The sequence below is a fragment of the Salvia miltiorrhiza genome, chromosome 2, assembly GCF_028751815.1.
Source record: "Salvia miltiorrhiza cultivar Shanhuang (shh) chromosome 2, IMPLAD_Smil_shh, whole genome shotgun sequence".
NCBI classification, from domain to species: domain Eukaryota; kingdom Viridiplantae; phylum Streptophyta; class Magnoliopsida; order Lamiales; family Lamiaceae; genus Salvia; species Salvia miltiorrhiza.
The window spans coordinates 40430501-40444394 of record NC_080388.1 but is presented as its reverse complement, the minus strand read 5'-3'; the positions used below and the strand labels follow the sequence as shown (position 1 = coordinate 40444394).

Below are 13894 nucleotides of genomic sequence, written 5' to 3'. Positions count from 1 at the left end.
GTCCAACTGCGCTTCTGGCGATGGACCAACGACGGAAGGAAGTGGTGGCGTCAAGCGAGCAGCAAAGCAGCGGCGGCGAGCAACGGCTGTGGGGCAGCGCGGCGGAATCCGGCAGTTTGGCTGTGGTCAGCGGCTGGGCTCTGGCTGTCTGAATCGACGAATCGATTGTCTGAATCTTTGATATTTCGAGATATTTTCTATGGCTGCAACGAAAAAATTTATCAGATTAGACCTTTCATAACAAATACTAAAACAAAAAAAATATATTGATGCAGTTGTTAGATTTGTGTTTTGCATCCTCTCAATGGGTATATGGGAGTGTAGTGAAGCAATTCAATTCGTAAGGAACTGAAGACCGACTTGAGAAACGGAATTTAAAATTAGTATCCAATTTAACAATACCAATTAGCTTCCGAATATTTTGTCCCCAAGGGGACACCAAGCGGTGCAACCTCCTGTGTGTGAACAGTGCGTCCCGGGTTCAAACCCCACTGCTCCCCCTCCCAAACTCCCCCAAGTCAAAAAAAAAAAGCTTCCGAATATTTTACACATATGCTTGCATGAAACGTGACAATAAATATATCTATATAATATATAAAAACACAATTTTTAAAAATTTAAAATTGACGCTAGTTCTTAGAAATAAGGTGACAATATATATTTGACATCTTACAGGTTCTAATCTATCTATCTGTTAAAAGATTGTTGGCCTTTTTGTGCACCAATTAATTATCATCAATTGTGCATCATGCAGTGGCCTTTTTGAATATTTCATACTTGTAAAGGGTATTTCCGTAATATTACTGTTGGTTTTGTGGCCTTAATTCTGTTTTATACTTCTCACTAACTATATAGCTCCATTTCCTAATTAACCTTGTATTTTTAAGGAAGACTTGTACTTGTAATGTTAACTTATTTTACGGTGTTTTTTGGAAAGGTTGTGTTAGCTAGAATTCGTTTCAGAAGCTTCTAGTAAATGTAGCTTATATGGCGATTGTGTCGGTTTTCCTCTTCATACGTCAAATGTCTTCGTACATAATGGCGGCCACAGATTTTCGTATATTTTGTTGAACTTTAGTTAAACTTTGAGGTGTATAATTTGATAAGTAAGTTGAGATAATGGGTGATATGTAAAATTTAGATAAAATAATATGAATTATGTGAGATTGTTAATTTTTATGTGGATTTGGTACGTAAAATGTATTAATCTTAAAATAATTGATCTTTATGTGTGTTCGGTGTGTGTTTGAAAACTTTCACTACAAAAAAACGCGCAAATAGCGACGAAAACTACCGACGGCGGCGCCGCCGCCGGCAATTACCGACGGCACGGCGGCGGCAAAAACGGCGACCCGCCTTTTGACTATTACCGGCGAATTACCGACGGCAAAACGGCCGCCGCTAATTAGCGGCGGTTACGCCGTCGCTAATTTAAATATATATTAATATACATATATATTATTTATTACCGACGGCATTTGCCGTCGGTAATTACCGGCGGCAATCGGCCGCCGCTAATCGCCACCGCCGGTGACATCCGGCGATAGCACAACCGCCGTCCGGCCAACGTTACCGACGGCATTTTTCCGCCGCTAATTACCGATGGCAAATGCTAATTACCGACGGCAAATGCCGTCGGTAATTAATTTTATTTTTTTTAATTTTTTTTAATTTTTTTTAATTTTTTAATTTTTTTTTCATTTTTTTTCATTTATCATCTAATAAATTGATCAAAGATAAAAATACAAAAACATTGAAATCAAATATATATTGAAATACAAGTGAAAATTTAAACATTGATTATTACTAATCTAAGATTATTACTAAGAATTCAAGATTCTTAGTAAGAATCTTATAATTATAACTTAAGAATGTTAATTTGATTAGTGATTCACTCATCAATCATCACTAATTCAAGATTATTACTAAGAATTCAAGATTCTTAGTAAGAATCTTATAATTATAACTTAAGAATGTTAATTTGATTAGTGATTCACTCATCAATCATCATTAATCCAAGATTATTACTAAGAATTCAAGATTCTTAGTAAGAATCTTATAATTATAACTTAAGAATGTTAATTTGATTAGTGATTCACTCATCAATCATCATTAATCCAAGATTATTACTAAGAATTCAATATTCTTAGTAAGAATCTTATAATTATAACTTAAGAATGCTAATTTGATTAGTGATTTACTCATCAATCATCACTAATCCAAGATTATTACTAAGAATTCAAGATTCTTAGTAAGAATCTTATAATTATAACTTAAGAATGTTAATTTGATTAGTGATTCACTCATCAATCATCATTAATCCAAGATTATTACTAAGAATTCAAGATTCTTAATTAGTAAGAATCTTATAATTATAACTTAAGAATGTTAATTTGATTAGTGATTTACTCATCAATCATCACTAATCCAAGATTATTACTAAGAATTCAAGATTCTTAATTAGTAAGAATCTTATAATTATAACTTAAGAATGTTAATTTGATTAGTGATTCACTCATCAATCATCATTAATCCAAGATTATTACTAAGAATTCAAGATTCTTAGTAAGAATCTTATAATTATAACTTAAGAATGCTAATTTGATTAGTGATTCACTCATCAATCATCACTAATCCAAGATTATTACTAAGAATTCAAGATTCTTAGTAAGAATCTTATAATTATAACTTAAGAATGTTAATTTGATTAGTGATTCACTCATCAATCATCACTAATCCAAGATTATTACTAAGAATTCAAGATTCTTAATTAGTAAGAATCTTATAATTATAACTTAAGAATGTTAATTTGATTAGTGATTTACTCATCAATCATCATTAATCCAAGATTATTACTAAGAATTCAAGATTCTTAGTAAGAATCTTATAATTATAACTTAAGAATGTTAATTTGATTAGTGATTCACTCATCAATCATCACTAATCCAAGATTATTACTAAGAATTCAAGATTCTTAATTAGTAAGAATCTTATAATTATAACTTAAGAATGTTAATTTGATTAGTGATTTACTCATCAATCATCACTAATCCAAGATTATTACTAAGAATTCAAGATTCTTAGTAAGAATCTTATAATTATAACTTAAGAATGTTAATTTGATTAGTGATTCACTCATCAATCATCACTAATCTAATATTATTACTAAGAATTCAAGATTCTTAGTAAGTAACTTATAATTATAACTTAAGAATGTTAATTTGATTAGTGATTCACTCATCAATCAACACTAAGGTTATGAATGGTGTATAAACTAGATTGATAAAAAAAAAAAAATCGAAAATTAATAATAAATTAATTAATAAATATTTTTCCGACATAAAAATAAGAACGGAAACGAGCCCAATCCGTAATTAACAACATTTTTTGTATATCATCTCGACATATTCTAAGGTTATGAATATATATGATATTGTATATTGAAGTAGACTTTAAATGAATTAATAGATACTATATATATCAATAATACGAGTGTTCTGTACTGGTGACCATTCGAAAAGAACTTCAAGGTTAAGCGTGCTTGACTTAGAGCACAACTAAGATGGGTGACCGACTGGGCAAATGAAATAAATTGTGGATATACAATAAAATAAATAAATAAATAAAATAAATAAATAAAATAAAAAAAATAAATTAAAAAATATTACCGAGGGCAAATGCCGTCGGTAATGCCGTCGGTAATTACCGACGGCATTTTGCCCTCGGTAATATCGTGAACAACTCCGGCGTGTGCGCCACCACCGTCCGGTGGAAATTACCGACGGTGATCTCGCCGCCGCTAATTACCGACGGCAAACGCCGTCGGTAATTTTCCGGCAACTCTCCGCCGTTCAACGGCGGTATTTAACGGCGGAAATGCCGGCGGCTTCGCCGCCGTTAATTGCCGGCGGCGGCCGATCGCCGTCGGTAATGGCGTTGCCGACGAACCGTTTAGCGACGGCGAGTTGCCGCCGGTAACACTATTTACCGGCGGCCGTCTTTTGTTACCGACGGCATTTCGCCGTCGGTAATCAACGATTTTTTTGTAGTGTTTCCTTATGCGAAGAGAATGTTTTTGGTAAGGATCTATGGTGAAGATTCTCGTGCACTATCTAGCGTGTAGAGCAGCTTAGCAAGATCTTCTTGCTTTCTTTTAGTGCCCGTTTGGAATATTTCCCTCAAGGAAATGCTAACCCAACGCTGCACATACATCTAGGGTTTCTCCAGTACACACCCTATATATATCTAATTGAAAACTCATATTTTGGCTGTGATTTTTGAGTCTTATTTTTATAGTTGTCCCACTTTTGCATTCTTTTTGTGGAAGATAGGTTCTCTCTTTTGTTTACAATAGTTGAGTTGTAATATGTTTTTGTTATCAAAATCGTCTCTTAAAGTTTATCTTTGTTTCTTTTTTGGGGTTAGGTGCTAAGTGTCTTTACTTACACCTAAACAAGTGCTTGTTTCAGCTAGCCGAGATTTGGGGAGTTGCTCCTTTGTAATTTATCTTCAGGCAATAAAGTTTTCCTTTGGCGAGATCTTCCAGACATAGGCGTGTTATCACCAAATTGAGTAACTAATCTTATATATGTTGGTTTATTATTTTATGCATATTTGTTGCGTATTAATCATTCGATATTCTGTCACTTGTGACAACACGAGTTCTTAATTAATCACTGAGAATCTATTTTTGTGTACAATTAAGTTGTGTATTGATTTTTTTTCAACCGCTATATTATAGTACAATCTAAAAATTCTGATACCTATATATCATTAATAAATAATTATATTTTAAATATAAAATTATTTTATTCAAAATTTATTTTAAAAATTAATGTCCTCGTGCATCTTATACTGTCGCAAAACTAGTTTTTTTCACTAGTATTGTATTAGCAATTTTGCACTTAAATAAGTCCACCTTTTGGACTGATTTTTGGTCTAGTAATACACAAATTCCAAACTTCTGAATTTCAAATAAACGACAAAACAACAGCAACAAATTCAACCATGCACCATCTTAATTATAACAAGAGGTGCTAACCTTAATACGAATTATTTTGTCACATAGCTTTAAGATTATGAATGTTAAGACACCAACTTAATTAAAGTCAATATAATAGATACATATAATGTTCATACAAAATTCAGTACCTGAAAAGGCATGCATTTCATCCCATACGGTATCACTAATTTACATATATGCACTTATATAAAATAGCATATTAAAATATAGTACATATTACGCGTACAATCATATTGAAATAACTGATGAAGTAGCGTGACTCGACTGGAATATTAAACTCCCACATATAACTTTGTCAAAAGGAATTTTTTTCATATTATTAACCTTATATATTATTTTGTGGGAATTTTTATTTATGATGAAAAGTTTTGGATTGTAGGTCCTTCCATATTATTTTGGTGTGTAATGTAGTGTGAAAGGCATTCGAGCAGCCTCATCTCCACAGCCTTGAAATGAGAAATCTGCATTTTGAGTTGCACTCTCTCTCTTCTGAGGTTTTGATTCTCTTCCATGATCATTCTTGCCATCTTCCCATCTTCACAACGGCCTCTGGAAGCTTCTAGAAACTGCGGGAACGCGCTCGGCTCCACCTTCTTGCGGCTGATCTCCACCAGCAGATGCTTCGAACCTTTCAAGAATTTTTCATGCTTGAATTCCCACCGTTTCGATTCTGTTTTCTTGAAGCCCTGTTGTCAAAATTGATCTCTCTTTATTTACAAACTTGAGGATATACTTTCCATGCATGCATGCAAGTATGCAACCATTTGTTTGATGGTATTAATATTTGGATTCATTTTACATATTATGGAATGAAATGTTTCTGAATGATCATGTCAAATGTATTATATATTCAGGTAGAAACATTCCATTTCGTAATATGCAAAAACCAATCTCGACCACTCATTTCTAGCACTATCTATAGGCTAAATTATTCAAATTGGCCCAAACTATTCATTTACTAAAAAAATCTTTCTTACCATCAATAATATTCCCTCCATCCGATCCCTGAAAGAGTATGCTAGCTCATTTTTTATTTTTCGTTCATCCCACGAGAATATGCATAATTAATTTGTTTTTGGACATGACTCCATCACTAATTAAGTTATTTTTTATTCTCACTTTTAAGACTTATTTGCACTTTAACAATTTGGCCAACTATTATTTCTCCACTCTACTCACACCCTTTTAATTTCTCCATTCACAACATTCACTTAATATTTGTTAAAAGTTTAAAATCTGTGTCGAACAAAATTAACTCTTTCAGGCTGAGGAAGTATATCTAAATAGTACCTATATATACTTACAACATTTTATCCTAATCTAACATACGTCTTATTTTTACTAATGTAGAAAAAAGCCCCAACTCTCTTGAATCATAATTTTTTTTAAAATATTTTTTGTTTTAAAATATTAAAATAAATTCATATTTCCACATAAATGCCACAGCAATCGAAGTTTGATGAGTCGATAAGGACTAATGGCTTCGTGAGTAAATAAATAAAAGTAGGTTAGGTTAGGATATATAAATGAAGTTCGAGATATAAGCATCAATGGCATGTGTTGTTGATAGTATATGATGTTTTTGATAGTAAATATGAGTGTAGTTTCGGTTATTTTGGATTATATAATTTAGTCTATGGGTGCGTTCTCTTTGGTTGTAAATTTGTCATGGGAAAAGAAATGATAAACAAAATTTCATCCTTTAAATCCTTCATTTCTTTAAATCCTTTAAACAAAGGAGGGATAATATTATCCCTCCAAAAAATTGAGGGATAATATTATCTTTCTTTTGTAGTGTAAATAAGGAATGAGTAAGGGTTAAATAGGAAATGAGAGAAAAGAAAGGAATGATTTAAATGATAAAAATTTGGTTATCCCTCATTTTTCTATGATATATTTACAATAAAAAAGAACGCACCCTATATAAATTATATTATCACAAAAATTATAGCTAGTCTTAGTACTAGTATTTATGTCCACCAAAATTATAGTCTTAGTACTGTTTTTATCCGTCCACAAAATTTTTTTTTTTTTGAAAAATTACCCCTCATATTTTAAACTTTATTTCACTTAATATTTATAAAAGATTCATCCATATATCTAATTTGGTGGGTCTCATTCTCCACTCAATATTAGTGGAATATTTTTCTCTACTTTATACAAATCTCTCAACTATTTATTAAAATACGTGCCTTCAAATCAAATTACAATTTTCGTGAATCAAGAGCTCAATAGTTATTAATAACTGAGTTGATGGTAAAATGACACTTATTTTTATATTGAATACAAAATCCAAGTGTTTTTAATTAAGAAAGCACAACTTATTTTTCAGTCACAAGAATATGTTCCCAAAAAATTTCATACGTGTTAACTTTTTCTTTTTGTAAATTTCTAACGGACTAATTTGAAAACCGAAAGTGAACTAGGATGAAAAATTTTAACTAAAAGAAAATTCAATTCTAATAGTTTAAACTGAAAATTGTCCAAAATCAAATGACTTGGCTTGAAATCAATCGAATAAATTAACCCGATTAATATACGTCCCTAGCTAGTTAAATATGTATAAAGAACTTCCTGAGTCGCCAATAGAATCAATTATTAACTTAAGATTTTATTAAAAGAGAAAAAAGAAACCAATTGAGCTAAGGACTCTACTACCAATAGAATCAATTATAGACTCGTGGGATTTGGACTATTCTTTATTAAAATAACCTACACCTCATTACACCATAACTACTCCACCCTTCAAATCTGCCATCTTGAAGTCAGACCAATATGTAAATTAATATACATATGTATGTATTTTCTTTTCACATAGGGCCTCCTTCAAAATTTATATATTGAATGTCACAATAGTCAAAAGTGAAAATGAAAGGAAAAACATGAATGATATATATTGATATGCATGTGAATATACAAAGAAGTACGACTAAGTGTGCCTGTATATCGGTAAAAGGTTAATTAATGCACAAAACCTGAGGTCTTGGATTCGAGTCCTGCGTTTTTTAAATTTCTTTATTTACTTACGTAATTTATTTAAAAATAAAGTACGACTAATAGTATTATGCTTAATATATTTGATGATTGTCCACTAAGAGACATTTAAGTGGTGTAGAGTTCAATTTGTAAGCACTGTAGGCACAGAGGTTTAGCGTCCAAATATGTGTGAATAATTAAAAGTGAATTATGAAGGTGAAATTGAGGGATAATGTATGTTTTGCACCCTCATAGTAGGTAGCAATCGATTCTAGCTAAATTAATTTCAACTTTATGGCTTTCCAATTCCAAGGAGCTAGTGAAAAATCTTTGACTAACCCTAGCCTTTTTAGCCAATACCTTTGAACACAGTAGCAGAACTATTTTGACTAGACTAAGCATAAAAATCCAGTCTCATCAACATCCATCTTTATCCCAAAAACTAAACAAATAAACCATAAATTTAACTTGTCCGCTCCCATATTTTTCATTTTTGATAGGCCCCGTAAATTTATGAATATATATATCCTATTTTAGATACTACTTTACACATAATTTTCATAATTTTACTCTTGTGATTTACACTACTTATCCTCAATTTATTTAACAATATCCTTAATATGGAACCTTTTCTGCACTGTCAATACTTCAAACAATTTTTTATTAAAACATTCGACGTAAATATGTATGCATATTTATGAGGCAACAGAAGGAGTATTTATGTGAAAAATAGAGATGACTCACATAGGTATTAAGCTGGCGAACGAAGCTGGAGAAATTGTTGTGTTTGAAATATTTAGGCAGCATGAGTTTGGAGAACTCCGCCGGCGACCAAACCACAAATCCATTCCCGTCGGAGTTCCAAGAAACCACCCTCTCCACGGCGGCGTCGAGGAGGTCGTAAGTCTTGGATAGAAATGGGGCGGGGCACTTCATTTTGTGGGGCTTTGACCCGACCCGCCCACCTGCACCCATGCTTCCCCTTTGTATTTTGTAAGCCACCCAAACTCGTCAAATCCATATTCTTCCCTATTTATAGCAAATTAACTAACTATATTGATTGCCTCTTTTGACTTTTGCAATGGTCGGGATTTGTCAAAATATTAAATTGAAAAGATCAATTATGTTCCACATCGTAGAAACTTGATGGTCAAAATAATCTAACTAAAATATGTCTTCTTTATTTTTAGTGTGGTTTCTCATTTAATTTATTTAAGAGATTCTACTCCTTTTTTTTTTTTTTTTATGAAATTACATTATAAATAATACAAACCACACACACCCCACCTAGTGGTTATTGTGGCCGAGAGTACTCGAACCTGTGACCTCTTGGACAACAGGCAACCACCCTAACCACTAGTGTCACGACCGGCCTTAATTAAGGATAATTAATCCGGGAAAACCATGACTGGGGAAGGGAAATTAAGAAGCGGGTTTAGAAAGGGGTGCATAAAAGAATACTCAAAGAGCTTGGATACGCGTGAAATATTCCTTAAAAGGAAAAGGCATCGTTAGGGGCTTGGCTAAAATATTATCAGAGTTTGCAACGGAAGGCGTAACTGAAATAATCAGTGTTTACAGCGGAATACATAACTGAGATACATGTATGAAGACATGTATCCTTTCTGAGCCTACTTTAAGTTCAACAAAAACTCCACTCAGCAACAACACTTCATCGCCCATCACAGCTCAACCTGCACAAACATAAACATACGTAGGGCTAAGTACAAGAGTACTTAGTGGGCAGTTGCCAAACATATAACATAACATCAACAACAAAACACAACATCGCATAAGAGGCATAAGTTTCTTTCAAATCCTTTGCTCATTAAACATTTCCAAATTCATAAACAGCATAAGCGTATTCTTCATCATTAACAATCATAACAAACATCGTGTCGTGGAGAAGGCCTTCCCCAACGAACACGGGCATCGCACCGTGAGGGGAAGCCTCCCTCAGCGGTCACGGCATCGTACTATTGAGGGAGGCCTCCCCCAATAGACGCTGTAACACAGGCATACTGGCATACTGGCATCGCACCGCGAGAGAGGCCTCTCTCAGCGGACACGGGCATCGCGCCGTGAGGAAGGCCCTCCTCAGCGGTCACGGCATCGTACTGTTGAGGGAGGCCTCCCCCAACAGACGCAAGCATCAATCACAGGCATAAACTTATCAGCGTAAAGCATTCAAGCGTAATCAAGCGTAAATCATTTAGCGTAAAGCATAATAAAGCATACCACACTTGAAGATCCAATTTGCATTTTAAAGCATAACACATGCATAGCATTTTATTTACGCGTAAGAAATTGCCCACCTGATAGCAAAGTTTTGCTAAGGTACTCTAACTCCTTGTGTAGTTCTTACTCTCGCGCTTGACCTTAATCACGAGAATATAAAATAAGACATTGCCTCGAGGAAAATTCTTAATTAATGAGAAAGCGTAATTTAACTATGCATGAATCTGGTATGCATGAACTAATACTCTGAGCGATAATCGGGAATTCTACTATTAATCCTCGTTAATAGATTTAGCTAATTCTCGTCTAGCGCGGTCGAATAAAACTGTGATTCTTCCTTCCTCATCGGAATATTCTAGTCGTGAAATAAACCTCGCATTTGTACTTGATTGAAAAAGGACTAACTCGGCTTTAAACGAGGTGTGACCTTGTAGAAATTATCGGCTTTTCGATAGAAGCATCATTACTAGCGTAACCTCAAATAATTAATAGGCTCAAAAGAGAGTAGTCAATTAATTAAATAAACCAGTGGCTTAATGAAATAAACAGTAATGGCTTGCTTTAAAGTCTGAAGTCCGAAAACAATATTTAATAAACTGGGCGGCTCATTTACTGAATAAGAATCGGCTCGCCCACTGATAAATAATTAGGCTTCATCAAAATAGATACTGCAAGGCTTATCTGAAAGAAGTAACCTCAGCTCAAGCTTTAAAAGAATTAAAGCCCAACTTAAAAGTCTTTGGCCCAAAACAATTAAAATAGGGTCCAAATAATAATTAATGAAGAGGCCCAAAACCATCTAAACACAAGCCCAATCTTTTAAAACAATTAAAGCCCAAACTTTTTCTTAAATAATTCGGCCCAAACAAATTAAAAGTGGACAAGCCCAAAACAATTAAAATCTGCAGTCCACCTAAATAAATTTATTTCCAAAATTTAAAATTAGCCCAAGAATAGAATGAATTATTCTGAACTTAAAATTAAATAAAACTCGGCCCAACTGATATATAAATGGGCATATGGAATAATAGTCCATCATAAACTTTACATTAGCCCAAATCTTTAAACAATTAGAGCCCATCAGCAAATTAAAGAAAAAGGCCCAAACTTAAAATAACTAGGAGGCCCAATCGGAATAAAATAACAAAGCCCAATGAATTAATTAAATTAAGCCCAATTACAATAAATAATAAAGCCCAAAAATCAGTTGGCCCAATTCAAATAAATAATAAAGCCCAAAAATCAGTTGGCCCAATTTAATCTCTCTCTCTCTTTTATTTCAAAACAGTCGACACCCTCTCCACTCAATAATCAGCCGATAGCTCATTCTCCCAGAATCAATCGAGCCCTTCATCAAAATCAGTCGAGCTCCTTCTCTGCTCCGACCGGCGTCGGCTGCCGCCGTGCGGCCGTGCCTAGGTCCGGCATGGCCGCATCTGCCTCTTCCTCCTTATCCTCTCTCTCTCTAATCTCTCCTAAATCACACTCAGCCTTCTCCTCCCTCGATCTACCTTCAATCGAGGCGTCCGCCGCCGCCGCTTCCTTCTCCGGTCGTTCCAGCTGCTGGCGTGGCCGGCGTTCAGCTGTTGACCGCGCCGCTTCCTCGCCCTAAACCCCCTCTTCACCGTTGTACTAGCAGATCCCCAAATCGAGAGCGCCGCCGCTGCTTCGATCTGCCACTGCCGCGGAACCGGCGAGCACCGCCGCTGTTTCAGCCATTCTGAGGTCCGACGAGGTCGGCTCCTTCCGTCGCGGTGCCCAATTTCCGCCGAGGCCGTCGTTGAGCCTCCCTCTGATTTTCATCCAGTGGCCGCAACGGCCCTACCGTCGCATCTCCCTCGGTGAATCTGAATCCGCCGCCGTTACTGAGCAACCGGCGAGAAGGGTACGCCGCTGCTGCTACTGGAATCTTCGACTTCGCCTTGCCGCTGCACTCCAGAATCGGCGAGCACCGCCGCTGCTGCTGTGTGATTTCCGGCAAGCAGGGGAGAGTCCGCCTTCGTTGTTCTCCGGGGTCGATGGGGTTCGAGTTGCGTCACGCCGCCTTCTTCCTCCGTTCCGATCCCGATTCAGATGTCAAAGCAGGCGGGGAGTCGAGCCTTGTTTCTTTTCCGCCTCTGCCGCCATCTCCACCGTTTGTGGAAGATCAGCGATTCAGCGCCGTTGTTTCGTTCGTGACGCTGCTGCTGTTGTCACGCAATTTCCGCCGAGGCAGCAGGAGATGCCGCTGAAATCTGTCCTCTGCTCAAGAACCGGCTCAAGCCTCACTCTCTCCCTTTTTCTATTGAATTATGGTATTTCTATAATTGATTATGCAAGAGATAAAACTAAGTTCGTGGTTTACTAATGTATCAAGAAATTTCCTTGCTTGCCTCGTGTGATAAGAAAATATAGCATAAACTGATTTATGCCTAAAGATCATATGAGTTTGCTAAGTCTCTTTATGAATATACTCATTGTATGCTTAGTATCCTTTAATCGATCATGCTTGTTGGATGAAAAACGAATGGATTGAATGAGCTGAGCCTAGTGTTTACCTTGTCTATTTGTGCTTGATTGGCTGATCTGTTTTCTTCTTCTTGGTGAAAATTTGTTGGCATATACTGTTTGAATAAGGAGATCTCGGAGATTATAGATGTTATTTCGGGTGTTTTTTTCTGTGTGAAACTTGGTTTTGATGTTGGCATGAGCTTGCTGTAAACATTCTGTTGGAATATACGAATTGGATTTTCTTAAACAGCTCCACTGGCGATCTATTGAGTAAGAAGGGAGAAGGATTTGGTGGGGAGCAAAAGATAATGGAGTTGGTGGTGCACTAGTGTGGTGGGGGAAAAGTAAAGTAGTGGTGGGGAGGTAGGTATAATGGGATTTGGTGGAGTGGATGCGTGTATAGTGTAGGAAATATTAGGGAGTGAAAAAAAAAATAATGATTTGTAAAGTATTGAAGTTACAAGTATTTGTAAAACTAATATTGGGTTCTACTAAATAACGACGCTTCGTTATATCAATCTATGAATTAAATATCTAATTTAACTCGTTTTATAAATCGAAAATTAATCACGACTTCAAGTAAATAATAGAAATAATATTTCTATCGCATATAAATTAATAACTTGACTTTGCTAAGTCAGTTATTAAACTGGATAATAAATTATTGAATGACTCAATAATCCTCGTCGCGTTTTTCTCATACTTAAAAAAAAATATAAAGCTAAAATAATAACTCCGTTTCTGATATATAAAAAAAATCAGGACCATAAACTGGATTCATTTATAAAAAAAATTGCATTTACTAGTTTTAATCATAATTAAAAGAGCGGGCTACTACAACTAGGCCATCCCAAGGGGACAAGATTCTACTCCTTTCCTCCAACTAAAAATGGCTTATATTTCATTTTGGGTCATCTCACTATAAGTGACCTGTTTCAATAAACAAAAAAATTTAACCCTTAAAAAATATGGGCCCTACAATTTTTAACAAATTTACACCTTCTTAATTCTTGTGCCAAAAATTTTTTAACCACTTATAGTGGGACGGAAGAGTATATATAATTACCAAATAAGTAATATATGCATACAAAGTTTGAATCAAATAAAAACCTCTCTTAACCTATATACTACAAACCTCTTGCACTATAAAATAATTACACTTAACCT

General features: G+C 35.0%; 1 protein-coding gene and 2 long non-coding RNA genes across 3 annotated transcripts; 1 reads left to right on the top strand and 2 right to left on the bottom strand.

The window, feature by feature from the left end:
- Positions 1 to 5102: 5102 nt before the first annotated feature.
- LOC131013411 (heat stress transcription factor B-2a-like) lies at positions 5103 to 9019 on the bottom strand. Its single transcript, XM_057941485.1, has 2 exons — positions 8744 to 9019; positions 5103 to 5709 (listed from the first exon to the last, which is right to left on the bottom strand). The coding sequence occupies exons 1-2, from the start codon at positions 8972 to 8974 to the stop codon at positions 5377 to 5379; spliced, it is 564 nt and encodes a 187-aa protein (XP_057797468.1). The 5' UTR covers positions 8975 to 9019; the 3' UTR covers positions 5103 to 5376.
- Positions 9020 to 9449: 430 nt separating this feature from the next.
- Positions 9450 to 13072, bottom strand: LOC131013420 (uncharacterized). Its single transcript, XR_009097669.1, has 3 exons — positions 12775 to 13072; positions 10315 to 10377; positions 9450 to 9693 (listed from the first exon to the last, which is right to left on the bottom strand). It is a non-coding gene; the product is annotated as an uncharacterized LOC131013420 (long non-coding RNA).
- LOC131013424 (uncharacterized) lies at positions 12360 to 13245 on the top strand. Its single transcript, XR_009097673.1, has 2 exons — positions 12360 to 12531; positions 12978 to 13245. It is a non-coding gene; the product is annotated as an uncharacterized LOC131013424 (long non-coding RNA).
- The last annotated feature ends 649 nt before the right edge of the window (positions 13246 to 13894 follow it).

Coding starts and splice junctions, on each gene's coding strand:
- LOC131013411 (XM_057941485.1), bottom strand. CDS start 8,974: ATGGGTGCAGGTGGGCGGGTCGGGTCAAAGCCCCACAAAATGAAGTGC. Junction 5,710..8,743: donor TTCGCCAGCTTAATACCTAT/GTGAGTCATCTC, acceptor TTTTGACAACAG/GGCTTCAAGAAAACAGAATC.